The following is a 17,500-nucleotide window of genomic DNA, read 5'->3' on the forward strand; positions in this document are numbered from 1 at the left end:
TTACGATATGACCTCGTTAGGGGAGATTACTACTATCTCAACTTTTATACACAATGGAAATTCAAAGTGCTTCACGTAACAATAGAAAAGCTCATTACAACCCAAAACCCATCACCACAGGAAGGTTTTTTCCAAGAAATATAGTAAACATGATTTATTTAAATTGAAACAGAAATATTCAAAACAAGAATTTAAAGAAATAAAATAGATTAATAGAAATTAAACTCATTTGAAAGAAATAAAATGAAATATTGAGAGAAATTAAAATAAGATTAAAATGCACAATATAAGGAATATATAAAGTATTGTATTAAGAATTGAAGAAAATAAAATAACAAAATAATAATAAAAATAAAGAAATAAAACTGGAAGTTATGTAAGAATATCCTTCATTTAGAAACAGCATAGTAGCTAAATGCTGCCTCTCCATGCTTAGATTTCACTTTAGGCAGGACTAATGACCTAAGACCTAAGAGTTCTGCCCTGTTCATAACTCTGCAGCATATCCGATAAACAGGCTGGTCCTACACCATTAAGAGATTTATAGACCAGAGATTTCCCAATCGCCACACGCTGGCTGGTCACAATAACCTGACATGTACATTAGCTGGGGGGGGGGGGGGGGGGTTTAAAGGGTTTAAAAGAACGGCACATTGCATAGTTACCTGTCCCTGACAAACGACGGGAAGTGTTTGCGTGGAAACCAGAGGGAATAGCCGATGGCCAACACCCACAGGATAGACAGCTCATCCAACATCTGGCCCACGAAGCTCAGAGTCATGTGAAAGTATACGGAGAAGAGCCCTGTTGCACAGGGTGGGAGGAACAGAGAGAGATGGGGGGGGGGGGGGAGAGAGAGAGAGAGAGAGAGAGAGAGAGAGAGAGAGAGAGAGAGAGAGAGAGAGAGAGAGTGGTTGTGTGGACAGAGAGAGAGAGAGAGAGAGAGAGAGAGATAGAGAGAGAGAGCAGTTGTGTGGACAGAGAGGGTCAGAAGATGAGAAAACAGAGCGATGATCAATAAGTACACAAAGCAGGACACTGGCATCCCGCTGAGCTGTGATTTCCTGTTTCGGTGTCGCTGCCTGTGATCAGAGTTCTGATATAATCCGTTCAAGCCTTCGTATGCTTGTCTGTTCCTCTGATGCTGAAATGACCCCTTTTTCACTTTTTCATAATTGCAAAAAAAATTATAAACTCTAAAATTCTTTTACCACTTACCCACAAAGATCATCATTAGCCAGACCAGGTGGATCGCCAGGTTTCGCTCCCTGGCATAAGGGTGCATCAGGTAGAGCATTATGGGAGCGACCACGAAAAAGACGAAGTTACTCATCTGCAAGAAAGAAAAACCTGCGTCACCGATGACGTGCGAGACGTAATGCACAAGAAGTATCCCGTTCAGGGTCACTAGTCTACACGCGCTCTCGGGGGGTACTTAAGGGTCTGCGGAAGCAAAGACTTCGCTCGTGCAGGAGTGTGTGAGGGGGGGCGCAGTTCACGAGATGTCAGCGACGCTTGGACAACATGCATGCTCGCGCACATCCGCGCGATATCGTTACCGTGTTGAAGTATTCGACAACATTATCCGAATGCTTGTAGTTATCTTCACACCAGTCCACTGCAGAGCTCTCGTAAGAAAAGACGCCTGGCATTTTCTCAAACGACAGCATGCCTGTGAGAGTGAGAGAGACGGGGAGAGAGAGAGAGAGAGAGAGAGAGAGAGAGAGAGAGAGAGAGAGAGAGAGAGAGAGAGAGAGAGAGAGAGAGAGAGAGAGAGAGAGAGAGAGAGAGAGAGAGAGAGAGAGAGAGAGAGAATCTCGTTCTAAACGATCAATTTTGTCCCATTACCAAAAACATACTTTTTCTTGCCACCTGTGTGCTCTCTATAAAAGATAAACTGAAATTCTCTACCCATGAGGAATTAATAACTGTATATTAAGACATGGTTTATACAGATATATTAAGACTTAATCGTTGAAATTACGATGCATTTTAACTGTACACTAACTTTAGTTGTAGCCAACCTGACAAGAAAGTTTAACGATTAGAGAATAATTTGTAGAAAATAGAGAATCTACCAGAATCACATAACGGTGTAAGAACGCAGTAGAAGCATAATACTGCTGAAGTACACAAATAGCCTAATCTGTACAAATTAATCAGTTTTCTATTTGAGCTCCCCAAAAACATATCCTTACTCTCATCAAATGGCGTTAAAGCAGCCCAGAAAAAGATTTCGTGATTTAACCGATTAAAAAAAACATCACGACCTCAGCAGCATTGCCTGAAGAAAGTAAACCCAGCAAGATCGCCTTATGAAATAAAAAACTCATAATGGAATAATGTATTTTACAAATTACATTCAGCGCCTTCAAGTCGTCACTCACCTTTCAGAACCGTTTCCCTGGCGTGCGCTTCGTTTAGCCTGCTTTAAGTAGGGGATGAAAAATGCCCTCGGTCCTGTTCTACGGGTCCGGGCCCGAGCCTGTCTGACGGGGTAACGCTCCAGCCCACGTAAACCGTCCGAACGGTCGCATTCTCTGCACTGTTGTGCAGCATTCCAACCCCGCAAGCCCTCTCTTGGACTACGTCGTCCACCTGTCATTCATATAACTCACCTGTACATTCAAGTAGGTGTGAATGCAGCAACCAGTCACATTTCTGCAATTAATGACGCGCTGATTCTCCTGCCAATCAATTTAGTCAGACAAATATACTTAAACGTTTTCTTTTCCTGCTAGTCACATTCCAAACTACAAAAGATGAGGACTCGCGTGAAGCTCGCGCAGTGCCTTCCTTGTCCAAGGTCCTTCCACGCTAGTCCTCGAGTCACCTGCATCCTTCCAACGCTAACCTCTAACCCCAACCCTAACCTCTAACCCCAACCCTAACCCTAACCCCAACCCCAACCCTAATCCTAACTTTAACCCTAACCCTAACCTTAACCCTAACCCCTAACCCTAACCCTAACCCCAACCCTAACCTCTAACCCCTACCCCAACCCCAACCCTAATCCTAACCCTAACCCTAACCCTAACCCTAACCCCAACCCTAACCTCTAACCCCTACCCCAACTCCAACCCTAATCCTAACTTTAACCCTAACCCTAACCTTAACCCTAACCCTAACCCTAACTCCAACCCCAACCCCAACCCTAATCCTAACTTTAACCCTAACCCTAACCTTAACCCTAACCCCAACCCTAACCTCTAACCCCTACCCCAACCCCAACCCCAACCTTAATCCTAACTTTAACCCTAACCCTAACCTTAACCCTAACCCCTAACCCTAACCCTAACCCTAACCCCAACCCTAACCTCTAACCCCTACCCCAAACCCAACCCTAATCCTAACTTTAACCCTAACCCTAACCTTAACCCTAACCCCTAACCCTAACCCTAACACTAACCCCAACCCAAAACCTAACCAAACTCTAACCCTAACCCCTAACCCTAACACTTTCGCTTTTAAATTGATTCACATGACACTTTGGCCGAATTGCGCGCTTGTTAAATCAGAATCCACTATACAACACTGGACATTCGCAACTCGCGAAAGTGGTGCAAACACCAGGAAAATGTTTGCACGTATGCATTGTGGAACACTATAATTCGATGCAAATCAGTAGGCATCGCACGCGGAGGGTTGCTAGGTGTTTGCATTGCGGAGACACGTGCACCTGTGGAGTTTTGGCCCGAGCACACGTCTACCGAGTAGCCTAAGCGCGGCTGCGCGTTCCTATTATTAACTTTGGAAACGTGTACGCGTTACGCGTTAGGAACGTGAAACTTCTGGAATCTTGAATTCGTAAGATAATTTTTAAAATTTAAACCACAATATTTTTCTAGATACTAGTCTTTCTTTCTTATATTTCCTTAAATCGTTTAACAAATGGTTTTAATATGCTTGGCAGGATAACTTAAATAGAGTTCCAGTTTACAGGTTAATATTTGTTCTCACACACCCAGACTGATTTGTCGCACTTAAAAGCAAATTCAGGTTTATCAAGGTAATAACCAGAAACGCGGACACTGTTCTGACTACAGCGCCACTCTGGCCCACTATGACTCACTGCGCCAAAAGTGTGGACAGCTGTCTGCATTAGTCCCCGCGTGAGGCTGACTAGGGCATCGTGTTACAATATTACATCATTCAATTTGGAATCATTTCTTCTAATTGATCTTGGAAAATAATGTCCCATTAGTTGAAAGGGTACCAAGATTACTATGGACAGGTATGCACACTGATCTGACACCTGGTCACTGCGCAGGGTTGGACGTGGATTCAGAGTTTTTGTTCACACGTGGGATTTAAGGCACTTTCACGTGGTCCTAGATCACATCCACCTCTCTGACGGGTCATCTTCGGCGCGTGCACACCTTTCTGGACAGGAGTGACAACAGCCCCGCTTTTTGCCTTTTTCCAACCGCCAGGAAACATTCACAGGAAATAACCTTTTGCTTTGAACACTTGCAATGTTGTTTTATTCATTTTGAACATTTTACTTGAAGCCACTCACGGTATTTCCCCCCGTGCATGCACACGTTTGGGTCATGCGCGGGACCTTAACTTTTTTTGTTGTTGTTTGTTTGTTTGAAAAGCGCGCGCTCCTGTCCATTCAGGGCAGAGTTTCATCCACACGTGATAGCTGAACAAAAATTACGAGCAACAAACTTACTGAAAGGACCAAAGCATGAATGCTTGAAACGCGTTCACGCGGCAGAAAAAACTCCAAGTTAATGTGGGTCGGTGTGGATTTTGTATAATATCAGAAATTCGCAGTGAGCCTTAAAAAAGTAAATCCTTAAGAACTTTAATATTAGAACAATTTGCATCGATTTAATTGGTTTTTAAGATTACAATCAAAGCATTAATACACAAAGAAAGTACAAAATATGGGAAAAAAAATTAAATGCTCTATATTTAAGAACTGATTGCTTTAAAAAAATATATAACTTAAACACCGAAGTGGAATACAATATTATCCGTTCACTAATGATTGTACTGTGGTTGGTGATTTATTGTGCAAAAATCAGTCACTGGGCTTTGTATTGACGACACCGCCCTCGTGTGGTTATTCAACGGTAGTGAAGCACATACTATTTTCACAGTCTGCACGCTCAGGTTTGAGACCACGTGTCACTCTTCTCCAGCCATAGTTGGCTTTAATACTTATGGGAAAAACCATCAAAACATCGAAGAGCATAATTTTATATTCTTACATCTCAATCCCTTGATTTATTCAAATCTGTAGAGAAAAAGCCCACTGTGGGCTGATTGTTATGTTTAAAAGTTTTCATTTAAAGTAGTTGACCACCATTTAAATCACTTCATAGTCATAGAAATGGAACCTACATATACCTCAATTTCTGTTTCTTTCTTTGCTTTTTAATAATTTTGTCTCCATCTCTGACAAATATCTTTGCCATATTATCGTCAGTTACAAGGTTCTAAGGCACGACGACGTAAGCGAGGTGAAAGGTCAGAGACCTCAGTGCTCAGTGCTGTGGAGTTCTACTGTGCAACAGAGAGATGGGTTTTCTCAGATTTTCTCTACGTAGTTCCCGGGAAACAAACCCTCCTTCCCGTGTATCCTTCCTATCCACCAGCCGGACACATCTACAGAAAACCGAAAGCAAAATAAAAATTCAGAATACTGAGCTACAGATAAAGGGAGGAAGAGAAATACAACGAAGACCAGGACCTTGTGTTTGGTGTGTCCCTATTCTGACATGAATCAACACACCAGCCAATTAGCAGGACTTAACGAGCTTAGTCAGGTGTGAAACAGCATTAGGGAACTAATTGTTTCTTATGTTCCACATTCTTTGATTTTTCTGTAATTTTGGGAGGTATTTTCTGCATGGCTAACTTATGACAAATTTAGCTGCATAACAGCCAAACTCTGCCGTGGCTAATCCAGGCCTCACCTTCTTTAATGAGGTCTATGACGTCATTGACATCAAAAGTGAGTTCGTCCACGTCCTGTCCAGCATACTGGTACAGCGCCCGGCAGCGGGGGCCCAGGGGGCGGGGCTGGGTCTTGGGTCGGCTGGTGGGGGCGGGCGGAGGTCGTTGGCTGATGCTCCTCTTGCGTTGCATGCTGGGAGGGAAGCACACAGAGCACATGTGCAGCGATGCTAGCGCACCTTTCACACTAGCGCATGGTGCTGTGAACCAACGTCGTAGTGTCTACTGCAGACTTAATTACAGCGCAAACGTCTGCCTTTCACTTTGATTTTTATATGGTCATTTCATACTGGAGGTGCAAGTGATCACTTTTTTAGACACACTTTAGTTGTCATTTTTTTAGACACACTCTAGTGATCACTCTTTAGATATACTGTAGTGATCATTTTTTAGACACACTCTAGTGATCACTTTTTAGACACACACTACTAATCACTTTTTTAGACACACACTACTGATCACTTTTTAGACACACCATATCTCTACCTAGATATGGTCATTTTGGAATCCACCACTAGTAGCACCACTACTGATCTGTCTGTGTTGTTTGGACTAACATACATTATACAGCCAAAGAGCAGATGCATTTAAAGTGATTTCTCACTTTATCTCACTTTATCTCATTGCAGTACAACGCCAGCAGGTTTCCAGCGGGTGGATGCATGTGCGTGCCCATGCATGACTGCACATGCACTTGCATGCATGTTGTGTGTTGTGCACGTTTCTCACCCAGACATGCCCTGATCAGGCACGTTGAGGAAGTCCAGGTTGGCCATCTGCGTCCGGGAGGGGGCGTGGCCTTGTCTGGCCTTCTGTGAGCCCAGTTTTGGCAGGGCGGAGCTGGGAGGCCGATTGCACTTGTTTGGGGTGGAGTAGGCCTCCTCCTGCTGGCTGGTTCCTATAGTCCTACGAGAGAACTGTGCCGCCCCATTCTGGTAACCTTTAATTAATGAATTGTCTAATTACTCAGTGCTTAATTAAGGTGACTGACTGGTTAGCTCACATGTGAGAGGATGGTGATTAGTGCAGAGTCACTGAATGCAGTGGTCATTGGGGTCATGAGGGTGTGATGTGATAGCTCACCTCTACTGGACACTTGTCTTCTTCCACCTTGAGAGTGCTGAAGGCTTTTCCTTGTTGGTTCTGAAGGATGAGAACATCCATGAATTCTCAGCAATCAAAGTGACCCAAACCACAGAGCTGTGAATAGTTTAACGGGTTTCTGTATTTGCTTAGTGGCTGCAGCTCTGTGGGTCAGTCCACCAGAGCACTGTGTAATTCACGTCCCTCCGGTCCTGCACTCACTGGACGTCTTGGGCAGGCCATCTCCAATGGTGACATTGAGACTTTTCCCTGCAGGTTTGAGCTGGGCCACGTTTCCTTGGCCCTTCTGGAACACCAGTGTGCGGGTGCCACCTCCTCCCCAGCCCTCCTTCTTCAAGCGGAACTCCAGCCTGGAGGATCATGCAGTTCAGACTGGGAATTTATTTGCAGAACTGTGTGTATGTGATGAGTATATGTGATGAGTATATGTGATGAGTATGTATGTGTGTATGTGATGAGTATATGTGATGAGTATATGTGATGAGTATGTATGTGTATGTGATGAGTATATGTGATGAGTATGTATGTGTGTACGTGATGAGTATATGTGATGAGTATATGTGATGAGTATATGTGATGAGTATATGTGTGTATGTGATGAGTATATGTGATGAGTATATGTGATGAGTATGTATGTGTGTATGTGATGAATATATGTGATGAGTATATGTGATGAGTATGTATGTGTGTATGTGATGGGTATATGTGATGAGTATATGTGATGAGTGTATGTGTGTATGTGATGAGTATATGTGATGAGTATATGTATGTGTGTATGTGATGAGTATATGTGATGAGTATATGTGGTGAGTATGTATGTGTGTATGTGATGAGTATATGTGATGAGTATATGTGATAAGTATATGTATGTGTGTATGTGATGAGTATATGTGATGAGTATATGTGATGAGTGCATGTGATGAGTATGTATGTGTGTATGTATGTGATGAGTATATGTATGTGTGTATGTGATGAGTATATGTGATGAGTATATGTGATGAGTATGTATGTGTGTATGTGATGAGTATGTATGTGTGTATGTATGTGATGAGTATGTATGTGTGTATGTGATGAGTATATGTGATGAGTATATGTGATGAGTATGTATGTGTCTATGTGATGAGTATATGTGATGAGTATGTATGTGTGTATGTGATGTGTATATGTGATGAGTATGTGATGAGTATGTGATGAGTATGTATGTGTATACACATCACTGATACACTGGTAATGACATGAGCAAGATGGGCTAAAGAAACAGTCTGTGTGTGTGTGAGTGTGTGTGTGTGTGTGTGTGTATGTGTGTGGTGTGTGTGTGTTTGTGGTGTGTGTGTGTGTGTGTGTGTGTGTGTGTGTGTCTATGTGTGTGTATGTGTGTGTGTGTGTGTGTGTGTGTGTGTGTGTGTGTGTGTGTGTGTGTATGTGTGTGGTGTGTGTGTGTTTGTGGTGTGTGTGTGTGTGTGTGTGTGTCTATGTGTGTGTATGTGTGTGTGTGTGTGTGTGTGTGTGTGTATGTGTGGTGTGTGTGTGTTTGTGTGAGTGTGTGTATGTGTGTGTGTGTATACGTGTGTGTGTATACCTATCACTGAACGCTAACTGCATCTTGCTCTTGGTCTGTTCCTCATAGCGTTTACACAGCAGGCTGAGGAACTCGGTCTTGAAGGTGGACTCCAGCAGACTGTCGTACTGGGCCTCGTGCAGGATGAAGAAGTCGTCTTGCCTCGTGCTGTGAACCGAGAAATAGTTCAAGAGCAATGAAAGTATCCTTATTGTGTAAATAAAGCAAATCCATTAGTCTCACTAAATAATTAGTGGTTTTCTGCATTAATTTATCTCCATACACAGTCACTCATTATCTCGCTGTCATTAGGACTCTTGTGGCTGTAAACAGGGCTGTAAACACTGTTAAAACCACTGATGCAACAGTCAGTGTGCAGCGCTACGAACGTTTTAACCGAGTTCCTGTTTCGTTCGTAACTGCAAACATTCTCATGCTCTTGTGGCAAACCCGAGTCCACTGAACCACCATGGTCCTGGCAACGGACTGGTGTTGTGTAAAGATGAGTCACTGCGGTGGATTTTGAAACAGGAAGAGCCTAACCTTAGTGAAACAGAGCGGACATTGGCGATGTCCAGCCTCCTTTTCAGCACTTCCTTGATCTGACCCTTCTCTGGGCCTTTCTTCACCTTTTCTCGACCAATCAGGTAGATGCCTTTAGGAGTCAGAATGAGGTCCCGCTTAATAGACTACAGGAAGACAGAGACACGTCAGCATATAAACTACAGATCACAGTTACTCAACATCCTCATTGATCTTCATTATTAGTTTATTAGCTGAAACCTTAAAGGGTCATAACTTGCTTTAATTAGGGATCAAAAGCAAATACATCAACTTTAGTAGCAAATGTGAACGCCAGGGTTAGTTATATTAGCACTGTAAGGGGCTCTTAGGTTTTTTGGTTAAGGGATGACTGTGTAGGCAGTGCTGTCTGGTGTCCAACTGCTAGCTGGTGCCTGTAGCTGTTGTCTGGGGCTCAGCTGACCGTACCTTAAACCTGCGGTCGTACTTGGTAACAGAGTCGGCGAAGTCGATGCGTTCTCTCTTAGCCAGGAACTGCCGTAGTTCAGGCTTGTCTTCCATGCCCAGGTAGTCGCCCACAAAATTCCTGTTGATGCTATTTTTACGCCTCTCCTTGGAGTTGTAGAGAATATCTGAGGCTGCAGTCAGAGGACAGTGACAGCTCAGTGGCTAAAGTACTGGACTGGTACTCAAAAGGCTCCCTGTTCAAGCCCCTCTGTTGGGCCCCTGAGTGTGGGGGCAGAGGGAGCATTAATTACACTTAATTAGACTCCTGAGCTGAGTCAGGAGTGGTGCAGCAGAATAAACACCCAGCGTCGGAGATTACAAGTTGCACAGATGTCATATACAAATGAGATTCCTCCTGGCCCTTTAATTGGCTGGCAGCTACGTTAGCATATTTGGTGGTGCTTTCTCCAGTGCAGTGTGGAGCTCTCATACCTTCTTCTCTCATCTGCTCATACTTCCTCCTGGCTATGTACTTCCTCCAGGCTTTCTGGATGGTTCTGGCAAATGTGTCAAACTTCCTCTCTCTCATCTCCTCCAGGAGGAAGAGCTAAGGATGGAGAGCAAAGAGAATGCATCAGCCTCGACCCTCAGCCTGGTGGTGTTTATGCTGGGTTCCACTTCCCAGTCTCCTGGGCTGATGTGTAGCAGTGCATGGCTGTTGACTACCTGCCTACGGTGTGTCTGGAGCTTGTCTGGAAAGTACAGTGTGGACTGAATGTGAATCTCAGAAGACTAAACTGAAAACCTCTGTTACTGGTGAACTATATTAGCATCCCATTTCACTTGAAGAATGAATACGCATTTGAAGGAATCTTCACAATAGTTTTCATTTATATAACTTGTATGTTCCAAAGTTTCAAAGCCTTTCAAAATAATCACAAACACATAGTTCAAATTCATATCTTGTTCAGTCATAATGTGATTATTTAAAGAAAGAAATTGAAAACCTAACAAATAATACTAATGAAAGCTTGAAGAGGAAGTAGGTAAATTCAGTATGCAAGTTAGTCATATTAACAGAGTAAACTCTTGTTAGCCAAATAATCGTTTTTGGTAAAATACAAATAAATAACATTCGTCCCTACCGACTCCGGGTTCTTGACAAAGATCTTGGTACGGCCCATCTGGTACTGGTCTGGGTCCATGTTCACGGAGCGCAGGAGATGCAGCACCCCCTGCTGTTCACCTCCACGCCAACACGGGAAAGTCTCCAGAGTCAGGATGGCATACCTGAGACAATGCACTGTACCTAAATACACCTGAGACAATACACTGACCCTTATCGCACCTTAGACAATACACTGACCCTTATCACACCTGAAACAATACACTGACCATAAATACACCAGAGACAATACACTGACCCTTAACACACCTAAGACAATACACTGACCCCAAAATACATCTGAGACAATACACTGACCATAAACACACCTGAGACAATACACTGACCCCAAAATACATCTGAGACAATACACTGACCATAAACACACCTAAGACAATACACTAACCCCAAAATACATCTGAGACAATACACTGACCATAAACACACCTGAGACAATACACTGACCATAAACACACCTGAGACAATACACTGACCCCAAAATACATGTGAGACAATACACTGACCATAAACACACCTGAGACAATACACTGACCATAAACACACCTAAGACAATACACTGACCCCAAAATACATCTGAGACAATACACTGACTATAAACACACCTGAGACAATACACTGACCATAAACACACCTGAGACAATACACTGACCCCAAAATACATCTGAGACAATACACTGACCATAAACACACCTAAGACAATACACTAACCCCAAAATACATCTGAGACAATACACTGACCATAAACACACCTGAGACAATACACTGACCATAAACACACCTGAGACAATACACTGACCATAAACACACCTGAGACAATACACTAACCCCAAAATACATCTGAGACAATACACTGACCATAAACACACCTGAGACAATACACTGACCATAAATACATCTGAGACAATACACTGACCATAAACACACCTAAGACAATACACTGACCCCAAAATACATCTGAGACAATACACTGACTATAAACACACCTGAGACAATACACTGACCATAAACACACCTGAGACAATACACTGACCCCAAAATACATCTGAGACAATACACTGACCATAAACACACCTAAGACAATACACTAACCCCAAAATACATCTGAGACAATACACTGACCATAAACACACCTGAGACAATACACTGACCATAAACACACCTGAGACAATACACTGACCCCAAAATACATCTGAGACAATACACTGACCATAAACACACCTGAGACAATACACTGACCCCAAAATACATCTGAGACAATACACTGACCATAAACACACCTGAGACAATACACTGACCATAAACACACCTGAGACAATACACTGACCCCAAAATACATCTGAGACAATACACTGACCATAAACACACCTGAGACAATACACTGACCCCAAAATACATCTGAGACAATACACTGACCATAAACACACCTGAGACAATACACTGACCATAAACACACCTGAGACAATACACTGACCCCAAAATACATCTGAGACAATACACTGACCATAAACACACCTGAGACAATACACTGACCCCAAAATACATCTGAGACAATACACTGACCATAAACACACCTGAGACAATACACTGACCATAAACACACCTGAGACAATACACTGACCCCAAAATACATCTGAGACAATACACTGACCATAAACACACCTGAGACAATACACTGACCCCAAAATACATCTGAGACAATACACTGACCATAAACACACCTGAGACAATACACTGACCATAAACACACCTGAGACAATACACTGACCATAAACACACCTGAGACAATACACTAACCCCAAAATACATCTGAGACAATACACTGACCATAAACACACCTGAGACAATACACTGACCATAAATACATCTGAGACAATACACTGACCATAAACACACCTAAGACAATACACTGACCCCAAAATACATCTGAGACAATACACTGACTATAAACACACCTGAGACAATACACTGACCATAAACACACCTGAGACAATACACTGACCCCAAAATACATCTGAGACAATACACTGACCATAAACACACCTAAGACAATACACTAACCCCAAAATACATCTGAGACAATACACTGACCATAAACACACCTGAGACAATACACTGACCATAAACACACCTGAGACAATACACTGACCATAAACACACCTGAGACAATACACTGACCCCAAAATACATCTGAGACAATACACTGACCATAAACACACCTGAGACAATACACTGACCCCAAAATACATCTGAGACAATACACTGACCATAAACACACCTGAGACAATACACTGACCATAAACACACCTGAGACAATACACTGACCCCAAAATACATCTGAGACAATACACTGACCATAAACACACCTGAGACAATACACTGACCCCAAAATACATCTGAGACAATACACTGACCATAAACACACCTGAGACAATACACTGACCATAAACACACCTGAGACAATACACTGACCATAAACACACCTGAGACAATACACTGACCCCAAAATACATCTGAGACATCCCCTCCCCTTCTCTCCTCTCCCCTCCCCACCCCCTTGGCATCACACTTTCAAATCTCCTCCAGTTCTCCCTCCCACCCAGGAGTGAGGTCACCCAGGAGTGAGGTCACCTCCGGTGCCTGCCTTTGGCTCTTGCTCACTCTCACTTCACTCACCTCTGCAGAAACTTCTGGAAAACTCTGCGGTATGCAAAGCCGGCACGCCGTACCCTGATGTTCTCACGCAAGCCCAGGTACTCTACCTGGTGTTTCACCCTGCACAGAGAATTCACAGTGAGCCAATCACAGAATGCGACCACCATACATGGTCCTTGGCCATATGAGCTGAAGCAGACCTGCGGCTGGCACTTACCGGCTCTCCTCCCAGTCCCGGGGCCTCTTGGTCTCGTTGGGTTTGATGCAGCGGATGTAGTGAGGTGTGCACTTCATCAGCGTGTCCACCAGTTCGTTAGCTTGTCTCTGTGGAGCATAGCCAACCAGTCAGTGATTCTGGAGAACAACTTACAGTAAGGTAAACAGGACATAGATGCCAATCAGGGACTGCCAGTCAGGCCCAAGACTATCGGTGGGATTACTACACAAGCAGTGAAATGCATAAATCATCTAATATAATGTAATCTAATCTAATTCAAAATAATCTAATCTAATGTAATCTAATCTAATCTAAAATAATATAACGTAATATAATCTAATAAATAAAATCTAATCTAATCTAAAATAATCTAATGTAATCTAATATGCTCTAAATAATCTAATCTAATCAAAAATAATATAATAAAAAAATCTAATGTAATGTAATCTAATCTAAAATAATATAATATAATTTAATATAATATAATATAAAATAATCTAATTTAATTTAATACAATCTAATCTAAAAAATCTAATCTAAAGTAAAATAATCTAATATAATCCAAAATAATCTAATCTAATCTAAAATAATCTAATCTAATCTAATCTAAAAAATCTAGTCTAATATAAAATAACCTAATCTAATCTAAATAATATAATATAAAATAATCTAAAATAATATAATCTAATGGTAAAATAGGTGCAGTGAAGTGCCTAAATAATCTAATCTGTTGGTGAAATCATTACAGATGCAGTGAAGTACATAAATGACTAGACTTTCTCAGTTTGACCGTACAACACATTGGATGTGAAATAGCTGTGAACTTTGTAGTCACATATTCAGTGTTGAGGTGCAAATCCAACACACCGACCGCATCACTGAGCAATGACTTAGTGAGGGCACTGTTTCCCTAATTAGGGGTATACGCCTTAGGCCATGAGGGACAATTTCAACTAGACTATGTGGTTTTGCAACATGGAACAGTTTGTGTGTTTATGTACACTGGATCAACAGGATTACAGAATCACAGATCACAGGATCAACAGGATCGACAGGATCACAGATCACAGGATCAACAGGATTACAGAATCACAGATCACAGGATCGACAGGATTACAGAATCACAGATCACAGGATTACAGAATCACAGATCACAGGATCGACAGGATTACAGAATCACAGATCACAGGATTACAGAATCACAGATCACAGGATCGACATGATCACAGAATCACAGATCACAGGATCTACAGGATCACCCTGGCCTGCAGGGTACAGTGATTCCATAATGGAATTCCGTAATGAGACCTCACTGGCGTTTGGCAGTGCCTGGGTCACTTTTAAAATGTATTTCTACTACAACTGACAGAAAACAAGCCCTTAAATGCAATTTGGAATGTATTGCATTTGATTACACAAAGTGAGTAATGTGTTTTAAAAACTGGATTAGTTCAATGCTGTCCAAGAGTAAACTCCAAAGCATTTAATATATATTACCCACTTTGATTACATTTAAATCACATTTAAATGCATGTTTTCTGTATTTTGTAATCTGTAGTGATATCCATTTTGGAAGTAACCTTCCTAACTTTCCCACCCTGTTTCATGGTCTTACTTTGATCTTGGAGCTTGCTGTGGAGGGTCTCCCTTTCTTATCAGAGTTTAGGTTTTCAGGAAAGAGGCTCCTGATGAAGTTTCTAAGTAGAGAAAAAAAGTCACTGTCACAATTCTGACAATCGCTGATGGACTGGAAGTGGATGAAAGAGTTTCCAAGCCCAAACCAGTCGAGCCCAGTAGTGCAGTGCTTTGGCATGTGGACTGGGAGGAGAGAACTCACTGTTCACTGCTCTGCATCAGCTCAATCAGGTCAGGAAAAAGCACGTCTCTGTTCCTCTCACAGAAGCCGCTGATGTCATATGACACCTGGTCCCAGAGCAGATGTACTGGTACGTTACTTAAACATTACCGCATTAAGGCATAAAACCCCCAGACCAAACCTCAGTGTTCCAGTGAACACCAACAGGATCCATCTCATGTTACAAGTACATTTCAATTATTATTAGCAACCCAGATTTGCAGATTCCTTCTAATGCCCCACTGCTCATCCTTAATACCCCTCTACGTTCTTTAATGCCCCATAGCTAATCTCAAATACCCCTCTACGTTCTTTAATGCCCCACAGCTAATCCCCAGTACCCCAGTGTGTTCTTTAATGCCCCACAGCTAATCCCCAGTACCCCAGTGTGTTCTTTAATGCCCCACAGCTAATCCCCAGTACCCCAGTGTGTTCTTTAATGCCCGACAGCTAATCCCCAGTACCCCAGTGTGTTCTTTAATGCCCCACAGCTAATCCCCAGTACCCCAGTGTGTTCTTTAATGCCCCACAGCTAATCCCCAGTACCCCAGTGTGTTCTTTAATGCCCCACAGCTAATCCCCAGTACCCCTGGGTGTTATTTAATGCCCCACAGCTAATCCCCAGTACCCCAGTGTGTTCTTTAATCCCCCACAGCTAATCCCCAGTACCCCTGGGTGTTGGTGAGTGCCCCACTGCTCACCTTGCCTGCATAGTGGTGGATGATGAAGCCAGAGTTCCAGCTGTTGAAGTGCTCATGGGTGCCCACTGCGGCCTGTAGTTTCTGCAGCAGGGTGCTATCCGCTCCCTCGCCCTTGGCATGCATGGTGGCACACACGTCGTCGAGCACACTCATTATGCCCGGAGGGTTCTGATGACGAAGTAAGACAGTAGTCCAAAGGGAAGTGATGCAACAACTACATGAGATCATGGGCTCTATAACGTGGGAGGTACTGGTTTATTTTTATTACCGTCGACGTGATGTTTGCTTTGAAATGCCCCGGAAATGAAACTACATTATCAGCTAACTATCCTCAGTAAAAGCCACAGTATTCAATGTGCTACACTTTACACTCAGTAGAAGATGGTTTGTGTATATTGTGAACTTACCAGTTTATTTTCAATGAGATCACACACAATTTTGTTGTTGAAGTATTCAATGGGTGTCCACTTGATTCCTTCCTGTACATATTCCTCCTGTAAGAGGCAATGAGAAAACATTTTTATCCAGTGGGCTGGCGTTCGGGCTTAAATCCAGCCTAGTTTTAGACTAAGTTACTATGAAAATAGTGAATCACCATGATGTAGGTTTAGGCATAATCTAGATTTGGGGAACTGCACAAAGTGAAGGACGTTAGCCACCCACATGTTAGAGAGAGAGTAGAGTGTTAAAATGTTAACTGGTCTCTGCTGAACCCTGCACTGAACGGCCCGGGGCATACCTGCTCCGCCTTTAGCGTCAGCTCTATAAAGATCTGCTGGAGTTTCTCATTCACAAAGTTTATACAGAACTGCTCAAAACCATTCCTCTGGAGTGAGAGATAGTGAGAGAGGGAGAGAGAGAGAGCGAGAGACTGTTACACAGACAACGCAGGTCTACTGCATTGTGGTCTTTCCAGGGATCAGAACATTTCTCAGTCTTCTAGCATCTCAAAACATCACTGTGCCACAACGTACAGAAGAAAGAAAGGCAGAGAAAAACAAAACCATCATGTCACCTGAAAAATCTCGAACCCATAAATATCAAGGACTCCAATGCTCAACTCTTCCAGGGGCTTCTGCATGGCCTTGTTTATGGCCTGTTCACGTCGGAAGAAAGCAGAAAGTCAGTCAGTCTCTTGCATGCTAGTCGAGACAGAAGCATAGCGCTAACAGTCAGAGGGTGTGTGCCAACCTCCACCAGGTAGTCGAACAGGCGAGCATAGAGGGCTTTGGCGAGGGCGTCGCGGGTGTAGCAAGCCTGCTCCTGGTTAAGGGTCACATTGATGGAC

At 42.9% G+C, this 17,500-nt stretch overlaps 2 protein-coding genes across 2 annotated transcripts in view; both read right to left on the reverse strand.

The window, feature by feature from the left end:
- Positions 1–1,673, reverse strand: part of acer1 (alkaline ceramidase 1) — a 6,550-nt gene extending 4,877 nt beyond the window's left edge. Inside the window, exons 1-3 of the mRNA XM_027032537.2 lie at positions 1,560–1,673; positions 1,219–1,333; positions 666–804 (exon numbers count right to left, since the gene is read on the reverse strand). Coding sequence (XP_026888338.2) covers positions 666–804; positions 1,219–1,333; positions 1,560–1,670 — 365 coding nt within the window. The 5' untranslated portion in view covers positions 1,671–1,673. The remainder of the gene's footprint in view (positions 1–665; positions 805–1,218; positions 1,334–1,559) is intronic.
- A 3,117-nt stretch (positions 1,674–4,790) lies between these two features.
- The window catches only part of myo1f (myosin IF), a 29,745-nt gene continuing 17,035 nt past the window's right edge, over positions 4,791–17,500 (reverse strand). The window contains exons 10-28 of the mRNA XM_027032536.2: positions 17,404–17,500; positions 17,228–17,308; positions 16,952–17,038; positions 16,620–16,706; positions 16,213–16,380; positions 15,494–15,579; positions 15,272–15,353; positions 13,657–13,763; positions 13,461–13,559; positions 10,747–10,891; positions 10,094–10,208; positions 9,623–9,792; positions 9,176–9,321; positions 8,654–8,800; positions 7,276–7,424; positions 7,054–7,113; positions 6,700–6,910; positions 5,931–6,103; positions 4,791–5,619 (exon numbers count right to left, since the gene is read on the reverse strand). The exon at positions 17,404–17,500 is cut by the window's right edge and continues 100 nt beyond it. Coding sequence (XP_026888337.2) covers positions 5,543–5,619; positions 5,931–6,103; positions 6,700–6,910; positions 7,054–7,113; positions 7,276–7,424; positions 8,654–8,800; positions 9,176–9,321; positions 9,623–9,792; positions 10,094–10,208; positions 10,747–10,891; positions 13,461–13,559; positions 13,657–13,763; positions 15,272–15,353; positions 15,494–15,579; positions 16,213–16,380; positions 16,620–16,706; positions 16,952–17,038; positions 17,228–17,308; positions 17,404–17,500 — 2,287 coding nt within the window. The 3' untranslated portion in view covers positions 4,791–5,542. The remainder of the gene's footprint in view (positions 5,620–5,930; positions 6,104–6,699; positions 6,911–7,053; positions 7,114–7,275; positions 7,425–8,653; positions 8,801–9,175; positions 9,322–9,622; positions 9,793–10,093; positions 10,209–10,746; positions 10,892–13,460; positions 13,560–13,656; positions 13,764–15,271; positions 15,354–15,493; positions 15,580–16,212; positions 16,381–16,619; positions 16,707–16,951; positions 17,039–17,227; positions 17,309–17,403) is intronic.

This window comes from Electrophorus electricus, chromosome 23 (genome assembly GCF_013358815.1).
Source record: "Electrophorus electricus isolate fEleEle1 chromosome 23, fEleEle1.pri, whole genome shotgun sequence".
NCBI lineage: Eukaryota > Metazoa > Chordata > Actinopteri > Gymnotiformes > Gymnotidae > Electrophorus > Electrophorus electricus.